Source organism: Bos indicus, chromosome 14 (assembly GCF_029378745.1).
Source record: "Bos indicus isolate NIAB-ARS_2022 breed Sahiwal x Tharparkar chromosome 14, NIAB-ARS_B.indTharparkar_mat_pri_1.0, whole genome shotgun sequence".
NCBI lineage: Eukaryota > Metazoa > Chordata > Mammalia > Artiodactyla > Bovidae > Bos > Bos indicus.
This window is the reverse complement of record NC_091773.1, coordinates 25,064,362-25,083,918: the sequence shown is the minus strand read 5'-3', so window position 1 is coordinate 25,083,918 and position 19,557 is coordinate 25,064,362. Positions and strand designations below refer to the sequence as shown.

At 41.5% G+C, this 19,557-nt stretch overlaps 1 protein-coding gene across 2 annotated transcripts in view; it reads right to left on the bottom strand.

Moving 5' to 3' along the window:
- The window catches only part of SDCBP (syndecan binding protein), a 34,488-nt gene extending 16,786 nt beyond the window's left edge, over nucleotides 1–17,702 (bottom strand). Inside the window, exons 1-2 of one of the 2 annotated variants that reach the window (XM_019973744.2) lie at nucleotides 17,556–17,702; nucleotides 1,889–1,954 (exon numbers count right to left, since the gene is read on the bottom strand). In XM_019973744.2, coding sequence (XP_019829303.1) covers nucleotides 1,889–1,939 — 51 coding nt within the window. In that variant the 5' untranslated portion in view covers nucleotides 1,940–1,954; nucleotides 17,556–17,702. The remainder of the gene's footprint in view (nucleotides 1–1,888; nucleotides 1,955–17,555) is intronic. The other variant, XM_019973743.2, reaches the window with a different exon arrangement.
- Nucleotides 17,703–19,557: the final 1,855 nt, after the last annotated feature.

Sequence of the window (19,557 nt, the reverse complement as noted above, 5' to 3'; positions counted from 1 at the left end):
CCTTGGCAAGCGAACAGATTTCAGAGATTTTACAAACCACCCATCAATACCCAGAGAAGGGATGAGAAATACACGCTCATGAACTCCCCCACATTCAACCAATCACTGCCAGGGGGCTAACAATTTCAGCCACACATTTGTTACTATTTTTGCTGATTTCTTTCTACCCTTAAAGAACATTTTGTCTAAAAAACACTTGTATTGTGTTCTTCTCACAAGTTTGTAATAAATATTTTATGCTAATTAATTAGGCAGTCAATCTCATGTAGAGTAAACTGAGGCCAAGATCTCTAGTAAAATGATCTTTAGGGTAAAAAACTTTGAAGTACTTTAGCAACTTATATGGAGAAGGCGATGGCACCCCACTCCAGTACTCTTGCCTGGAAAATCCCATGGACAGAGGAGCCTGGTGGGCTGCAGTCCATGAGGTGGCTAAGAGTCGGACACGACTGAGAGACTTCACTTTCCCTTTTCACTTTCATGCATTGGAGTAGGAAATGACAACCCACTCCGGTGTTCTTGCCTGGAGAATCCCAGGGATGAAGGAGCTTGGGGGGCTGCCGTCTATGCGGTCGCACAGAGTCGGACACGACTGAAGCGACTTAGCAGCAGCAACAGCAACTTGTAACAGAAAAGAATTTCATCACATTTATCATATCAAAAAGATTTCCAGAATAAAGTGTAACACGGAGTTTAATTTATCTTGTCAAATTAGAAAAACAAATAACAGCTGAAGAAATTCAGAAATAAGAGTTTATAAAAGACCAAGTTGAAAGTAAACTGGAAACAGGATGGTTCACTGAACACTACAATTATCTCCAGTTAAAACCAGTAACGAAAATTTACAGAACAGCGAGACTTGATCCCAATCCCAAACTTTCTTAAGCAGAAGAAACTACCTTACAAAGCTAATACTCAAAGGAGTACAAAAATGCCTGACTTAATGAGTGTTAGAATCACTGTACTGTCTTACATAGCCACTTGGAGCAGGACTCTCTGTTGCTGAGCAGAGACTGTCTGCTGCTTACGTTTAAAAGACACATATGCACCACATAGATACACACAGACCTAATGTCCTTGACTGAAATATGCTACTTGCATTAATTTTTTGATAAAATTGTTATTAAAAAGCAATGGCATAAATTATAGTTCTTATCAGAATAAACACACGTATATAAAGCTGACATAGAGATTCCATGTGTCATGGAAAAGACAAATAAAACTTTCTAAAAGTAACCAAAAAAAAAAAAAAAAAAATCCATAGGATTCATTCTCTTAATCCGTAAAATAAAAGGCTAGTGCTACATAATAGTGTCCCCTTTCTACTTCTAAAATCCTCTTTCTCCAAGTGTACAATTTAGTGGTATTAAGTATATTCATATTACTTCTCTATTACTAACATTCTAATTGTATGATTAACAATTTTCTGCATCTGAAAAAAAAAAAAAAAAGACACATTGCTCGGCTTTCACTGAGCTCTTCTTACACTCCTCCTCCTCCTAAAACAGTATGTGCCGCCCCGTTTCGATAATGTTTAACTTTGGAGAAGACAATTACTTCAAAGACTGGTCATCCCTGAAAACCCAACAGTACACATACTAATTTTAAACAAGACAAACTTTAAAATGTACTTAAATTAAAACTAGTCATGAAACCAAGTTATTTCCGAAGCGTCTTAAGTCCCATTTCAAAGAAAAAATATCTCGCACCCATTAATTCACAGTGAAATGAAGAAATCTCTAGTTTTCTAACGTTCTAGTTAGAAAAACTGAGTTTATACAGTGTAAATTGAACAAATACATCTGCTATTTAAGTTTCTCACTTCACTTCACCTATAATCAGAATGTATGGCAGAGGACATGGAAGAAGAAAAGTATTTAAAACATACCTGAATCACCTTGTCTACCTTCAGGTCTTCAAGAGATGGGTACAGAGACATTTTTGCAGGATTTTTCTAAAGAAAAACAACAAAAAATGTCTATGATTCAGACTTCATTGAAATTTAAATAGTGCATGGAGCCAGCAGCATACACATAAACATATGTAAGTCGTTTAACACAAGATTTAAATTGCAAAACAAAAGAGTATGACCATCTAGCTATACTAAAAATTGCTGACTGATGGTTGCCAACTACCTTTCTCTCGAGCTATATCCATTACAAATGTGAAACTTCCCTGAATACAAGTCCCTTCATTTCTATAGTTTAGAAAATCAAAGAACAATTATGTGACTCATCTAGTTTACACGAACAAGGGCTTAGCAACTGAGAGAGAATTATATCCTTCTAACAAAAATCTAAAACAGCTGATACATGTTATCTATGTACAAAACCTCATTATTACAAAAAAAAATATATACACACACATTACATAAGTATATATATAAAATAATATACACCATAGGAGACATGAATGAAATGGAGAAATAAAAGGGAAAGGAATTTTTATATTCTAAACACTCCTATATTGTTCAACGACTTTTAGTGACCATGAATTGCTTTTTGTAGTGATTTAAAACAAAATTCTCAAAGTATTACAGGCATACATACTCCAAAACTTTGTTTAGGTATTTTGAGATGAATACTTCCTTGAAGCCCAACAAAACAGAACATGTTCTAAATTGATATAGGGGTTGATACTCTGACTGCCTCCCAATGAAAACCCACCCACGACTGGCTGCTCTGTGAAGATGGAGACAGGCCCTTTAAATGCTGCTCTTCTCCAGCTGGGAAGATGCTAAGCTTTGTCAATGGGGAAGCTGGAGGTACAGTGAGGAGAAAAGGGTGTTTTCTCCCAACTTGCAGTGTCCTCCTCCAGCCAGGCCACTGCAGGGAGCAGCAGCGACAGTCCCCAGCACTGCTGAGCAGGCTCCCAGCACGGAGACAGCAACAAGGCACTCCCCATGCCCTTCCCCATTCACTTCTGGGATCCAGTCAGTCGATGATGTTTTGGGTGACTTTTCACTTTCTAACTTATGAATAATGCTGCTAATAAGGCTAACAAGCATTTACACCCCAGTTTTTACAAAAACATATAATGTTCAACTGTCTTCAGACACAGCTAAGAGTAGAACTGCTAGGTTATATGGTGACTCTGTATTTAACTTTTTGAGGAACTGGTTTCTGAAGTGACTGCACTATTTCACATTCCCACCAACAGGTGTGAGGGTTCCAATTTTTCCCTAACTTGGCCACTACAATACCGTTGTCCCTCGGTCTCTGCGGGGCACTAGTTCTAAAAGTCTCCCCTGCATACATGGAAGTCTGTAGATGCTCAAGTCCCTTATATAAAAGGGCTCATACACACTTGCTATTGTCGGTCTTTTCAATTACAGCGGTCCGAGTGGATGTGCAGCAGCACTTCACTGTAGATTTGACTCCTAATTCCTTAATAACTAAGGATATTCATGAACCTAGATGGCCAATCTGTATATCTTCTCTGAAGAAACATCTATTTAAATCCTTTGCCTATGTATTCCTTTTTCTTGCCTAACCACCCTGGAATAGAACCTCCAATAAAACGCTGAAGAGAAGTAGCATGATACAGTTTTGAAGAGGAGAATAGGGCCTCGGTTTGTGAATAAAATGCAAATTCTTAAAAAAGCACAATTAAATACGTCTTAACCCTATTAATCCAGGAAAACAAAACAGTTACCTTTTGTGTCTCCAAAGATCAGTTCTCTAGAAGTTTTCTCCTTAATCACATTTTATTGACACTTTCCACCCATGTATCAACATCATAAACAAAACCATTCTAAATTCACTGAGACTAATGCTGACTAGCAATCCAGGTGTTAGTTCTATTCTTCGTTCTGCCACTGGTCAGGGTCTGCCACTGGTCACCTACAAGATCCCCTTTTTTTTTTTCCCCCATGAAAAATGAACTGGATGAATGGTTTAAAACTCAGAGTAGTTTTCTAAAATTTTTTTCCCCACAGACGCTTTTCTTCAAATATTAACTGACGTTGTTTGAACAGCTTTGAGGTCACTCATTACTCCCCCTCCCACCAACACACACACATTCAGGCCTAGAAAAGATACAGCATCTTTTAAAACAGCAGCAAGTATCACCCCAACTTACACTTTTTAAAAAGTCAGTTTAAGTAAGCTGACCTTAAATCTCACTATTCTTATAAAATACAAAGGATTCCTCAATCATTTTACCTGAAACGATTTTTGTGGTCTCATCTCATCCAATTTCACTCCAAGCATTATGTGCTTCTGTGCCTCGGGATCTTTGTAAAAGCTTTGTCTTCTCCCTGGAATGTCCTTCCAGGGCTTTTCCATCACAATCTTAGTCAAGAGCCCCTTCTGTGAGGTCACCTTTGATGACCTTAGTCTGATATTTCTCTCAGTTCAGCAGTTTCCCTCTGCCTTTCAGTATAGCTATTTTATGTTTAACTCTGGCTATTTGAGATCAAGGACCACATTTGTCTAACACAATGTCTTATTCTGACAGAAAACAAATGTTTATTAAATATTTTAGACAATATCATCAAAACAAGGGACAGCAAAAATAATTGTCTTGTAAGTCTACTCCTTCATTGGGTTTTTGGGTTTGTTTTTTTTTTTTTTGCCATGCAGCTTATAGGATCTCAGTTCCCCAACCAGGGACTGAACCTGGGCCATGGCCATGAAAATCCAGGATCCCAACCACCAGGCCACCAGGGAATTCCCAACAAGTCCACTACTTTTCGGAGAAGGCAATGGCACCCCACTCCAGTACTCTGGCCTGGAAAAACCCATGGATGGAGGAGCCTGGTAGGCTATAGTCCATGGGGTCGCCAAGAGTCGGACACAACTGAGCGACTTCACTTTCACTTTTCACTTTTATGCATTGGAGAAAGAAATGGCAACCCACTCCAGTGTTCTTGCCTGGAGAATCCCAGGGATGGGGGAGCCTGGTGGGCTCCTGTCTATGGGGTTGCACAGAGCTGGAAACGACTGAAGCGACTTAGCAGCAGCAGCCACTACTTTGAACAACACTATTAACAGCTTTCCATGAGAACAATAAATTCTTGCATTATTTCTGAATCACTTGTATGGTGTATTTAAATCTTTGACCTAATGCGAAGTGTGAAAAACACTCAGACCTCTGTGAAAAACCACAAAGCTACTGGATATCCTTTCAATTATGGTTGGAATTTCAGAATGACCACTAATGAGATTTAAGAGGATTCTGAAAATACCTGCATTACATCAGTGTCAAAATTCTCACTTCACTCTCACTTAGGACTCTATCAGATAAACACTACACTGTAGCAAGTGAAGAAAGGAGTCTCGGTCCAGGCCTTCCCTTCAGCTGCCTGGAGAACCAGGAGGAGGGGAGCTTAGCTCTCAGTGCTCCAGGCCCTCTGCATCTACTCCAGTCATCACATTCCTCACTGTGACAGCATGGCTTCACTGGTCTAACTCCTGGAAAGAACTGGTGCTCCTCACTGACCCCAGCCCAGATCTGGCTCGCTCTACGCTTTCTGCAGCCTCCCTGAATCTCTCCATGCCTTGTTCAAGGCCTCTGTACCCCTGTGCATCCCACTGCCGTTGTTCAGTCGTGTCCAACTCTTTACGACCCCATGGACTGCAGCACGCCAGGCTTCCCTGTCCCTCACCATCTCCCAGAGTTTGCTCAAACTCATGTCCATTGAATCGGTGATGCCATCTAACCATCTCATCTTCTGTCGTCCCCTTCTCCTGCCTTCAATCTTTCCCAGCATCAAGGTCTTTTCCAATGAGCCGGCTCTTCACATCAGGTGGCCAAAGTATTGGAGCTTCAGCATCAGCCCTTCCAATGAATACTGAGTGTTGATTTCCTTTAGGATTGACTGGTTTGATCTTCTTGCTGTCCAAGGGACTCTCAAGACGGTCTTCTCCAGCACTGGCCCCCAATTTGGATTCTACTAAGCAGCTTCTCAATGCTTGGAACAGTCTCAGGGTTTTTCCAGAATATCTAAAGACAAATAATACTTGAGGATTCTGCCTCAGCATTAAGATTTCTGACCTCTACCTCCTCAGGGCAATGTTGCAGTAACTTCCTTTAAATATGCACACAGACCAAAGACCTCAAGGACTCAAATACCATAGCGGTTTATCTGTGAATATCTTTCTAGCTGCGATGCTTTGATTCTTGAAGTAGGAAACCTGCTGGTAAAGTCATCTAGTTAGTATCACCTGAAATGGCAGTACTCATCATTTTCTGAGTTACTGACTCATTCCTTCCCTCAAACCACCCACTAAACTGGTCTCCCCTTTGACTCCCCATGCAGGCAGTCCGGGTTCAATGCCTGGTCAGGACACTAGATTCCACAAGCAGCAACTAAAACATCCTGAGTGCTGCAACTAAGACCCAGCACAGCCAAATAAATAAAAATAAATTTTTTAAAACCATGCGATCATTTAAAAGTTAAAATAATACTTATCTACTTGTTTAGTCTTAAGGTTTTTTTTTTTTTTTAAGAAATCTTAGGATGATGGAAATTCAGGATTGCAGAACCAGTTATTAAAAAAAAAACAACAGTGCAACACATCAGGTGCTCTGGTTTTTGTAGCTGCCACCAGGGATGCCCCCTGATAGCCAGGCTCTGATGGTCAGCAAGACGTCCGTTCATGGGTCCCACAGGACTGCAAGTGCTCCTACAGATGAGGAGCAGGCAACTGGGCTAGAGAGCGGCTCTCATGACGGACACCTGGGAGGGACTGAACCCATACGACACACTCACCCCAAAGGCAGCTTCAGGTATCCAGGGAGACCCTAACTGAGTGCCCCATCACTGACAAGCCAAGAGTGGGCTGTGTCTGTTGAGGAGGACAACAGGGCTTTCACTTGGTCCTGGCTGCACCCAGGTGCGACCCCGTGATGGTCTAACTGTGAAACCCATTTCAAGTTGGTGCCCCATCAGCTGGCCTACTGAGAAAACAGTTCTTCACAGGTTCTCTCCAGGGCACAGTGTAAAGACAGCAGACTGAATACACCCCAGACTCTCTAGAAGAGATCTATTACCTTATCTTCATAGCTGGGGCCTGAAGAGCAAGCAGGCTTCTAATTAAACATACACCCAGGGGCTATAATTCTCTCCAAAGACTGGAAGGGCCAGCAGGCCCCATCTCTGCACCCCCCTCTGCCCCATCTGTGGTAGCCAGTGTCTCTGAGAAAGGACCCAGTGCCAAGGTAGTCACCTATAGGGAACATCCCGGGACAGCCTCGCTCCGGAAGTCAGCAGGGCTTGTCTTCCTCAGCTCAACAGGACTGCAGCAAACAGACACAGGAAACTGGCTCTCCTGCCAGGCTCAGTGTAGAGGAACATTTGTATACTTTAAAAGCTGCTGCCTGAGGGTCTGGGTCTGGCTTCACACCAGCCTGAATTTAGGTGCTGACTGGGATCCTCCCCTTTGGGCCAGTGACAGACCCGGGCACAGCCTCAGCTACTGAGAGCCAAAAGCAATACAGTAGGCTGCTTGGAAAATTAAAAAGGTATGAGATACAACAAGGTACAAGTGCAGGGCTGAATGAGAAAGCTCATCTCCTATGCGACTAGTCATTCAGGATCAGATGGGGTGCCTGTTTTATCTAAAAAAGGGTGTCAAGAAAAATGAAGAAACAAAAGAACAGAATCCAAACAAAAGACCAAGATAAAGCCTCAATAAAAAAAAATGGGCTTCCCAGATGGCACTACTGGTAAAGAACCTGCCTGCCAATGTAGGAGACGTAAGAAACACGGGTTTGATCCCTGGGTCAGGAAGATCCCCTGGAGGAGGGCACGGCAACCCACTCCAGTATTCTTGCCTGGAAAATCCCATGGACAGAGGAGCCTGGCGGGCTGCAGTCCATGAGGTTGCAAAGAGTCAGACATGACTGAGGGGACTTAGTACACACAAGCGATTTACCCGATAAGGTTTTAAGTTACAATAGAGGCTAAGTTCAGGAGAACAACATATGAACAAAGTAAGAATTTCAAAAGATACAGAAAATGTAAGCAAGCAGAAATCTTAAAACTAAAAAATATGAAAACTGAAAAAATATGACAGAGGGTTCACCAGCAGACTAGAGGAAGCAGAATGCAGGAAGAAACGAACTTGAAGAAGAGAAGAAACAAACCAGTAGACAGGGCGGTGCAAGTCAGAGCAGCAGAAAGAAAAAAGGATGAAAACAGCTTAAAGGACTTAGAGACACCACCATGCTACCAACATTCGCATGGTAAGGGTCTCTGAAGGAAAAGAGGTAACCAATTTGAAGAAACAATGGCTGTAAGTTTCCCTAACTGGAGGAAGGAAACAGACACTCAGATCCAGGAAGCTCAGGGAGTTCCAAAAAGAGATGAAGACACCCACACCATGACATGTTATAACTCAAACGTCAAGACGAGGAAAGACTCTTAAAAACTCACAAGAGAACAACTTGTTATGCACAAGAGAACCCCCAAAAGACTAAGCAGTTCTTCAGCAGAAACTCTAGGACAGAAGGGACTAACAGCTGAAAGAATACTCCACCCAGAAAGTCCTTCAGATTTGGAGGTGAGGTAAAGAATTTCCCAGACAAGCGAATACTGGAGTTTATCACCACTAGCCCAACCTCAAGAGAAATTTTAGAGATTTAAGTTGAAACAAAAAGGTGCTAATTAGTAACAGGAAAACACAGTTTAAATCCCAATGGTAAAAGTAAATATAGAAAATTTAGAATAGCCTAAAGCTATAAAGATGGTGGACTAATTACTTATAAAGCTAGAATAATCATTGAAGACAAAAAATCAAACATCTGTAACTACACTCATTTGTTAAGGGCAACACAGATAAAAGGATGTAAACTGTAACATCAAAAGCATAAAAAGGGTAGGGGGGTATAAAATGCAGTGACAAGAATCCCACCTTGCCACTTTTACTCAATACACTACTAGACGTCCTAGCCAGAACAACTAGGTAAGCAAAAGTTAGAAAAGGCACCCTTCCAAAAGGAAGGGAAGAAGTAAAACACTTACTATTTACAGGTAACACATTATAAATATGAAGAAAACCTAAGATTCACCAAAAACTATTAGAATTAATAAAATCAGTAAAGCTGCAAGATACAAAATCATACACAAAACTGTTGCATTTCTATACACTAAAAATACACTATCAGAAAGAGAAATTAAGAAAATAATTCCACTTACAATTGCATCAAACAGAGGTATCAATTTAAATAAGGAGCTGAAAGACCTGTACACTGAATCCAATTAAAAACTGGGCAGAGGAGCTGGACAGACATTTTCACAAAGACAGCCAGCCAACAGATACAGGAAAAGGTGTTCAACACCATCAGGGAAATGCAAATCAAAACCACAATGAGGTATCACCTCACAGCACAGGAAACAATTGAAATGTTCTATAGAAAAGTAGCCCAGAGTACTACCATAGTAAAAAACCTGCTTAAGGTTCTCAAACATCGTGTCTTAAGGCGAGTGCAGAAAAAAAGAGTAAGCTGAGCAGTCAGGCAATAAAAGGGAAATTTATTAGAGGAAAAAGAGAGGGTGACTGGCTCTTATGGAGAACCAGTGTCCTCCCTTTCTGATGGGGTCCTTCTTATACCCCATCAATGAAAAATTCTCTCAAGGGATGGTTAATTTTTAGCCTGTAGTTGAGTCCTGTGGTCACGCAGCTGAAGGTCTGGAATCTGGTGGTCTCACAGCTTTGAGAAGATAGGGGCCAGTGAGAAAACAAAATGCCATTTGGGCAATTTGGTCAGTCTCGCAGATCACCATGATTTTATTCTTCATTTGCGAGGCAGACATAATGAGCCATCTTATCAATTAGACCCCATGTGAGCCCGAACATCTTCAATTTTTAAGTCCATAAGGATAATCTGGAAATCTTGTTAATAACAGAAATTGAGTCCTAGACCCAGAAACTGAAACATAAGTCTGAAACAGAGTCCAGAAATCTGCCCCTTAACCCTCTTGTGCTGCTTCTAAGTCACTTCAGTCGTGTCCGACTCTGTGTGACCCCACAGACGGCAGCCCACCAGCCTCCCCCGTCCCTAGGATTCTCCAGGCAAGAACACTGGAGTGGGTTGCCATTTCCTTCTCCAATGCATGAAAGTGAAAAGTGAAAGTGAAGTCGCTCAGTCGTGTCCGACCCTCAGCGACCCCATGGACCGCAGCCCAGCAGGCTCCTCCATCCGTGGGATTTTCCAGGCAAGAGTACTGGAGTGGGGTGCCATTGCCTTCTCTGTTAATCCTCTGTATCAGGGTCCAAGGGATACAATTTAAAATTAAGATTTTTTTTCTCAGAAGTTCTACTTCAAAACTTTCATTCTTTCTTAGGAATAAGGGAAGGAGGAAGGAATTGGCACCTACCTACTCAAGGCTACGAGACCATTGGATTCCAGACCTCCAGCTACATGATTACAGGACTCAGCTACAGGCTAAAAATTAACTATCCCTTCAGAGAATTTTTCAATGGCGGGGTGTAAGAAGACCCCATTAGAAAGGGAGGACACTGGATCTCCTTAAAGGCCAGTCACCCTCTCGTTTTCCCTCTAATAAATTTCCTTCTCTTGCCTGACTGCCCGGCTCACTCTTTTTCTCCACATGCGCCTTACAATAGCAAGGTAGAGAAATTTTTGAAACTTTGCTGCACTGACTATTCTAATTGATGTTTATAAAAGTATAAGTGAAAATTCTCTGAAAATAGAGAAATAGACAGTCATCGCCACAAAATTTCACACACAAAAATTCTCTGCAAATATAAATTGTCATCCCCACAAAAAATATTGCTTTTTGACAACACAGGTACAAAAGTTACCAGACAGTAATGTTAGAACCTATTAGAGATGAATATGAAATCTAAAACCAGTAATGTAAAAGTTTTGATAACCAACTGCAGGAAGAATTAAACGCACTAGTAAGCTGTATTAGAAATGTGACTGAAATCTGGAAGAGTTTAAAATGGGTTATCTCTCAACTTTATGGATGACATCTGATGAGCGATCAGTTGTCCTCAAAGACAATGCCCATTTCATCTACATATACCTTTAAATGCTACAAAAATTTAGAATAAGATTTTGGGGTTCTTATGTTCAAGTTGATTCATACAATGAATCATACAATCATACATTCCAGACGACTCCAGATGGTGTCAAGGAACACACTTTGATGCAAAGTCTTCCACAGCTATGTTTCTAAACCTGGCAAATCACCAAATCACAAGTATTTGAGCACTAGTTAAAAATACAGACACAGATTGCATGAAACGGCTTAGGAATTTAGGAATTCTTTCAATAAATATCCAGGGAGATTGTTATGATAAGCCATTGAGAAATATGGTCATATGACATCTACTCTAAATAGAATAACATTTTTTTACCCATTTCCCACCCATTGAACAGACAAAAATACAAAGTTTGACAATGCTCTCTGGTAATGAGGCTTTGAGAAACACATATATTACTGGTATAAGTGTAAAGTAGTACAATTTCCATAAAAAGTGAGTTGCAGTATCTACCAAAACTGTAAATGCAGATACTCTCCAACCCACAAATACCACTTCAGGTTTTAGTCTATAAATATATCTACATACAAAAAGCAACATATGTAGAATTTTATTCACTGAAGTACCAACTATAATAGCAAAATTCTTGAAACAAAAGAGGAAGTACTAAACAGACAAGATAGTGAAAGAGATCCAAAATATTATCACTACCTGGAAAAAATACAGCACCATTCAGGCCAGTATATAAAGCACGCTCAAATTTGTGATAAAATAAGGGGGAAATAAACAACCAGAAAAGAAAACACAAACTAAACCCAAAGCTAGCAGAAGTAAGCAGCCGAGATGAGAACAGAAACAAATGAAATAGAGAACAGAAAAAATAAATTAAAATTACTGAAACCTAAATTTGGTTCTACAAAAAGATCAACAAAATTGACAAACCTTTAGCTAAATAGACTAAGAAAAAAAAAAAAGAAATATATGCTAAAATGAAAGTGGGAATATTATCACTGTTTCTACAGAAATAAAACAGACTATATGAAAAGTGCACTATGAACAAATGGACACTAAAAAACTGAATAACCTAGATGAAATGGACAAATTCCTAAAACACAAAACCTATTAAGACTCACAAGGAAACAGAAAATCTGAATAGGCCCAGTAACTAGTGAAGAGATTGAATCAGTAGTCAAATCTCTCAAGAAAGAAAAACCCTGGATCTGATGGCGTCTTTGGTGAACTCTACTAAATATATAAAAGAGAACTATACCAATCCTCAAAATTTTGCTAACAGTTGAAAAAGGAACACTTTCATTCTATGAGGACAGTATTACCCTGATACCAAAGCCAGACAACTACAAACCAATATCCCTTATGAACACTGATGCGATCCTCACCAAAATACTAATGAACAGAACAGCATATTAAACAGATTAGACACTTCTTAACAAATGGGGTTCATTATTGGGAGAGAAAGTTAGTTCAACATATAAGAACTGTTCAAAGCAATACATCATATCAACAAAATGAAGTGGAAAAAAACACAATCATCTCATTGATATATAAAAAGCACTTGACAAAATTCAGCACCTTTTATAATAAAGACACAAAAGGCACAGGAGGAAGCAAAGGCCACATAATAAAAGCCATATAATGCAAAACCCATGGCAAACGTTATACTTAAAGGTGAAAGACTAATTATTTTTCCTCTGGGATCATGAACAAGGCAAGAATGCCCACTCTCAACACTACTCTTCCACACATAGTACTGGAAGTTCTAGCCAAAGCAGTTAGGTTAAGAAAAAGAAATAAAAGATATCCAGATTAGAAAAGAAGTAAGTGTTAAGTGTTAGTCGCTCAGTCGTGCCCGACTCTTTGTGACCCCATGGACTGCAGCCCACCAGGCTCCTGTGTCCATGAGACTTTCCAGGCAAGGATACTGGAGTAGGTTCCCATTTCCTTCTCTGAAAAGAAGTAAAATTATCTACATTTTCAGATATGACCTTATATGCTTAGAGTTTAGCAAACCTTAACAACTTCACAAAAAAGCATTAGAACTAATAAATTCACCAATGAAACAGGATAGTCAGGGCACAAAAATCAATTGCAATTCTACACATAAATAGTGAACAATCAGGAAAAAACACAAAGACAATTCCATATTCAAGAGCATCAAAAATAATAAACTACTTAGGAATTTATTCAATCAAGGAAGTAAAAAACTTGTACAATGGAAACCACAAAACACTGCTAAAAGAAATTAAAAACAATTGTAGAAACAAAACTGGAGAACTCGCATGTCCTGATTTCAAAACTTACTATAAAGCTATGGTATTGAAAATGGTATAGTATTGGCACAAAGACAAACACAGACAAATGGAAGAGACAGCCTAAAATAAACCCTCATATACATGGTCAAATCATCTCTGACAAGGGTCTAAAGACCATTCAATGGAAAAAGACCATCTTTACAACAAATGGCACTGGGAAAATTGGATAACCACACACAGAAGAATGATGATGGACCCTTATCTAACACCATATAAATATATATGCGTGTGTATACTTTGTGTGGATCACAATAAACTGTGGAAAATTCTGAAAGAGATGGGAATACCAGACCACCTGACCTGCCTCTTGAGAAATTTGTATGCAGGTCAGGAAGCAACAGTTAGAACTGAACATGGAACAACAGACTGGTTCCAAATAGGAAAAGGAGTACGTCAAGGCTGTATATTGTCACCCTGCTTATTTAACTTATATGCAGAGTACCTCATAAGAAACGCTGGACTGGAAGAAACACAAGCTGGAATCAAGATTGCCGGGAGAAATATCAATAACCTCAGATATGCAGATGACACCACCCTTATGGCAGAAAGTGAAGAGGATCTCAAAAGCCTCTTGATGAAAGTGAAAGCGGAGAGTGAAAAAGTTGGCTTAAAGCTCAACATTCAGAAAACGAAGATCATGGCATCTGGTCCCATCACTTCATGGGAAATAGATGGGCAAACAGTGGAAACAGTGTCAGACTTTATTTTTCTGGGCTCCAAAATCACTGCAGATGGTGAATGCAGCCATGAAATTAAAAGACGCTTACTCCTTGGAAGGAAAGTTATGACCAACCTAGATAGCATATTGAAAAGCAGAGACATTACTTTGCCAACAAAGGTCCATCTAGTCAAGGCTATGGTTTTTCCTGTGGGTCATGTATGGATGTGAGAGTTGGACTGTGAAGAAGGCTGAGCGCCTAAGAATTGATGCTTTTGAACTGTGGTGTTGGAGAAGACTCTTGAGAGTCCCTTGGACTGCAAGGAGGTCCAACCAGTCCATTTTGAAGGAGATCAGCCCTGGGATTTCTTTGGAAGGAATGATGCTAAAGCTGAAACTCCAGTACTTTGGCCACCTCATGCCAAGAGTTGACTCATTGGAAAAGACTCTGATGCTGGGAAGGATTGGGGGCAAGAGAAGAAGGGGACGACAGAGGATGAGATGGCTGGATGGCATCACTGACTTGATGGACGTAAGTCTGAGTGAACTCCGGGAGTTGGCGATGGACAGGGAGGCCTGGCATGCTGCGATTTATGGGGGCGCAAAGAGTCAGACAGGTCTGAGCGACTGATCTGATCTGATATATATATATATATAAACTCAAAATGGATCAAAGATCTACACATAAGACCTAAAACAATAAAACTCTTAGAAGAAAACATGGGACAAAACATTCCTGACATTCAATTTGAAAATGATTTCTTGGACATGACACCAAAGGCAAAGGTCACAAAAGAACAAACTGACATACTGGACTTCATGAAAACTAAAAAACTTTTTGTGTCAAACAACATTATCAACAGCATAAAAAGGTAACTCATTGAATGGGTAAAAATATTTGTAAATCATATCTGATAAGGGACTAATGTCCAGAATATTTAGAGAAGTCCTAAAACAACAAAAACAAAATTGGCAAAGAACATGAATAATCATTCCTCCAAAGACTACAGAGGAATAGGCAACAATCACGACAAAGGATGCTCAACACCACTAATCATTACGGAAATGCAAATCAAAACTATGAGATACCACCTCACATACACAAGAGTGACAACTACCCAAAAAACCAAACAAGTTTTGGTGAGGATGTGGAAAATTTAGAACACTTAATTCACTGTTTGTGGGAATGTAAAATGGTGTGTGTTCACACGTGTGTGTTCAGCTGCTCAGTCGTGTCTGACTCTTTGCAACCCCACGGACTGTAGCCCACCAGGCTCTTCTGTCCATGGGATTCTCCAGGCCAGAATACTGGAGTGGGTTGCCCTTCCTTACTCCAGGGGATCTTCCGACCCAGGGATGGAACCCAGGTCTCCTGCACTGGCAGGCAGACTCTTTACAACTGCATCCCCTGGGTACAGGTGCTTTAAAAAACAGTATAGGAGACCCCCCTCCCCCCAAATTAGCTCAACCTTGGAAGCAACCCAAGTGTCCATCAACAGATGAATGGATAAGCAAAATGTGGTATAACTGTGTGTACAAATGTATGCCCGCACACACATACACAATGGAATTTTACCCTGCCTTAAAATGGAAGGTGATTCTGCAATATATAACATGGATGAACTCTGAAAACATGAACCAAGTAAAATAAACCAAATATAAAAAAGACAAACACCCTGATCCCACTTACATGAGGTTGCTGCACTAGTCAAAATCGTAAGAGACACAAAGTACCAAAATGGTTGCCAGGGGCTGGGAGGAGGAGAGAATGGGGCATTACTGTTTACTGAGAACAAGATGAAAAGAGCTAAGGGAATGGACAGTGGTGATGGTTGCATGACAACGTCAGTATATTTAATACCTCTGAACTGTACACTTGTAATGTTTACATGCACTTGTGATGCCTGCTGTTCAGGCACCAAGTTGTGTCCTTTACCGCAATTAAAAAAAGAAAAGTAAAATATCCCTATAAAGATACCTAAGAAATGCAAAACAGCTGTTTCCTACAGTAAGAGAATAAGGCTGGCTAGAGGACCTTGAAGGAAGGGAACAGTACACACTATGTACCCTGCTTTTCTTCACTTAGATGTTGAGTCACGTTAACTGATTACTTCCTCAAAGACTAATACACAAAAAAATCTTGGCAGCACTTGGAAACATTAATAATTGTGAATATATCTATTACTACACATAACAGTTGAAGGGGTGGGAATCCTTTTAGAGACTTTTGGCATTTGCTATCTAAAAGTACCTAAATCCGGCAAAAACAGGAAAAAATATAGTTGAGTCATGCTCAACTTAGGGAACTGTTTATTGAAAAGTAGGTTCAACCGCCGACTATTAGTAAATACTTCCTCTTTTAGTCACGATTTTCACATCCTTTCTTAAAATGCCCAAACATAACGAAAAATTAATGCTGCCAAAGATAAATATGTACTATAACAGGATGACGATTTCCTGAACCTATTAAAAGACATTCCCTTAATTCTGTAGCACAATCTGATTTATAATGTTTACACACCATTTAAAGAACAAAAGTTTGTAGAATTAAGTTGGTAACAGAGCAAATGAAAACATACATTTTTACTGTTTGCCCTCAACCTCAAATAGAAAAGCTTAAAGGAACAAACTTTAAACTGACCATTTATATACATTTGAGATACAGCTAACCAGCCTGTGGCTCTTCTTCCATGTCATTTTCCTTTTTAGTCAGGAGTTTTTTCTTCGAAACACTGGATGTTATGAGCTTGGTAAACCAAACCTACTTTCTAGGAAGTGCACACGATATTTAAAATAACAGTAAATGTACATGATATTAAAAATAACAGTAAATGGGTGTGCGGACCACATACACAACACAGACTAGATAAACCTAGACATTTCTTTTTAAAATCGGCATCATACAAGACTCCACGATGATATAAGCACGTTTTGGTGAAAGGGGAAACTTTCCGTAGCTGTTAAGTTTCCGCCTTCCCGTCATTATAGGGAAATCCTGGAAGGAAAGCTCGGAAGGCTCTGAAAGGCGAGCCCTCCGGGAACGTTTCCTGCCGCGCTCACCCAGCCAGGAGCTCTTCTCCCTTTCCTCCAACTTCTCTACAAACCAGCGCCGCGAGCAGCCTCCCCACCCCCTTCCAGAAAGTCAAGGCTGCGCCCGCCGACCACCACCTCCCTCCAACTCCGGACGTTCGGACGCGGCCGCCGCCGCCGAGGGCGACTCCGCACACCCGGATCGCGGCACAGGGACCAGAGCCGGCGGCTGCCCCCGCACCGGCCCCGGGCCCACCCAACACGAACAAAGAGTCGCGGCGGACGGGGGGCTGCCTGCGTCGTCCCCGGCCGGGCCTCAGGCTCCCTCCCCGGCCCCCTCTCCGGACGGGGACCCCGAAACCCGCAAGGCCGCGGGCGGGCAGAGGGGCGCCGTCGCGCAAACTTACGCCCCCGGGCCGGCTGGGCGCCGCGAGGGGCGCGAAGCGGAGCCCACTGAGGAAAGGCCGCCGCCGAAATGTCCCCAGCCCAGCGGCCCCGACTCCCCCAGGTTTCCCGCTCCCCGTCCCCGCGCCCGAGACGCCGCGCGAGCGTCCCCCGGTGCCCCCCAGGGCTGCTCACCGAGGCCGCTGAGACCCGCGCTCCGCCACCGGTCACTGGCTCGGACTTCTGAAACCCAGAGGGAAGAGGGCGGCGCGCTCCCGAGGACCGCCCGCGCCGCGCGTCACCGCACCGCCCCCGCTTTCCGCCCGCGCAGGCGCGCGGCGCCCGGTCAGGTGACCCGGTCCCCATGGTAACAGGGCGGGGGGCGGCTCTCACCTCCTGCCGCTCTAGCCCACCTGCTCCTCTCCCCACAGTTCCTGCACTTCGGCCCTGTACCACCTGCCTACTGCTGCTGTTCACCTGCGCACATGCTCACTTGGTTCCCATCACCTCCAACAGAGTCCTGAGAACCTGTCGTTCGGCGATTTCCTGGCCAGCCTTAGACTTCCACCACACTCACAGGCTGTTAAACATTCCTCCCACTAACCCTTCTGGACTCCTGCCTTCTTTGCGCTATAACTTTTCTCTTTGGTTTTTATTACTCTTTGTCTGTCTGATTTAAGTTTGCTGGTTGTTGAAGGTTATGTGTCGTAGTCCACAAAAGTAATACCTGTATCCTAATCAAAAACTGAAAAACTATTAGGAACTGTCCTAAGAACATAAGGTATATACGGTAGTCTTAATTTGGTGCTTACATCAAAGGTAGATACAACCATCTTCTTTAGGGGGCAAAGACACTGAGGCACATTTTACCTACGTTTTCCATACTTACCATGGAATAGCAGTACTTGAAAAAACAGCATTAACTTAGAAGCATTTTATTTCTAGCTAAATTATTTAGTGCCATGATAATTTAACCTATGGTTAAATAAAAATCTGAGCATAAAAGAGATGACAATAAGATGAAAACTTAAGACTTCAAAGAGTTGTTGGTCCAACTAATAGACATGTAAAAACAACTGGAACGGGAAGAAAGAAATAAAATTACTTTTGTTCACAGGCGACATAGTTACTTAGAAACTCCTGAAGAACTGACCCCCCACACAAAAAAACCTAAAACTAATAAGCAATTACAGCAGGGTTGCAGGATTCAAGGTTAACATACAAGAGCCAATTGTTTTCCTATATGACAGCAATGAACAACTGGAATTTGAAATTAAAGACAATATCACTCAGCACAAAGAATGAAACAATACTTAGGTATATCTAACAACATATGTAAAAAATCCATATGGAAAAAGCTAAAATTCTAATGAAAGGAATCAAAGAAGATACAAATAAATGGAAAGAAAGTCTGTATTCATGAAGAGGAAGAATCCCTATTGTCAAGACATCAGTTTTCCCGAAGTGGATAGATTTCACAAAACCTCAGTCAAAATCCCAACAAGGTATTTTTTGAACATCAAGAAAATGATCTAGAAGTTTCTTTGGGAAGACAAAAGTCTCAGAAGAGCCAACCCAAAATGGAAGAAGAACAACAAAGTCACAGGCTTGTGTGTGCCAACATCAAAATGTATTATAAAGCTACAGTAATCATGTAGTCAGGTATGGATGTGAGAGGTGGACCATAAAGAAGGCTGAGCACCGAAAAATTGATGCTTTAATATTGTAGTGCTGGAGAAGACTCTTGAGAGTCCCTTGGACAGCAAGGAGATCAAACCAGTCAATCCTAAAGGAAATCAACCCCAGATATTCACTGAAAGGACTGATGCTGAAGCGCCAATACTTTCTCCACCTGATGCAAACAGATGACTCATTGGAAAAGTCCCTGATGCTGGGAAAGATTGCGGGCAGGAGAAGAAGGGGACAACAGAGGATGAGATGGGTAGATTGCATCATTGACTCAATGGTCATGAATATGCACAAACTCCTGAAGATCATGAAGGACAGAGAAGCCTGGCATGCTGCCATCCATGGTGTCACAAAAAGTTGGACACGGCTTAGCAGTAATCAAGGCAGTGACTTCCCTGGTGGCTCAGAGGGTAAAGCGTCTGCCTACAATGTGGGAGACCTGGGTTTGATCCCTGGGTCAAGAAGATCCCCTGGAGAAGGAAATGGCAACCCACTCCAGTACTCTTGC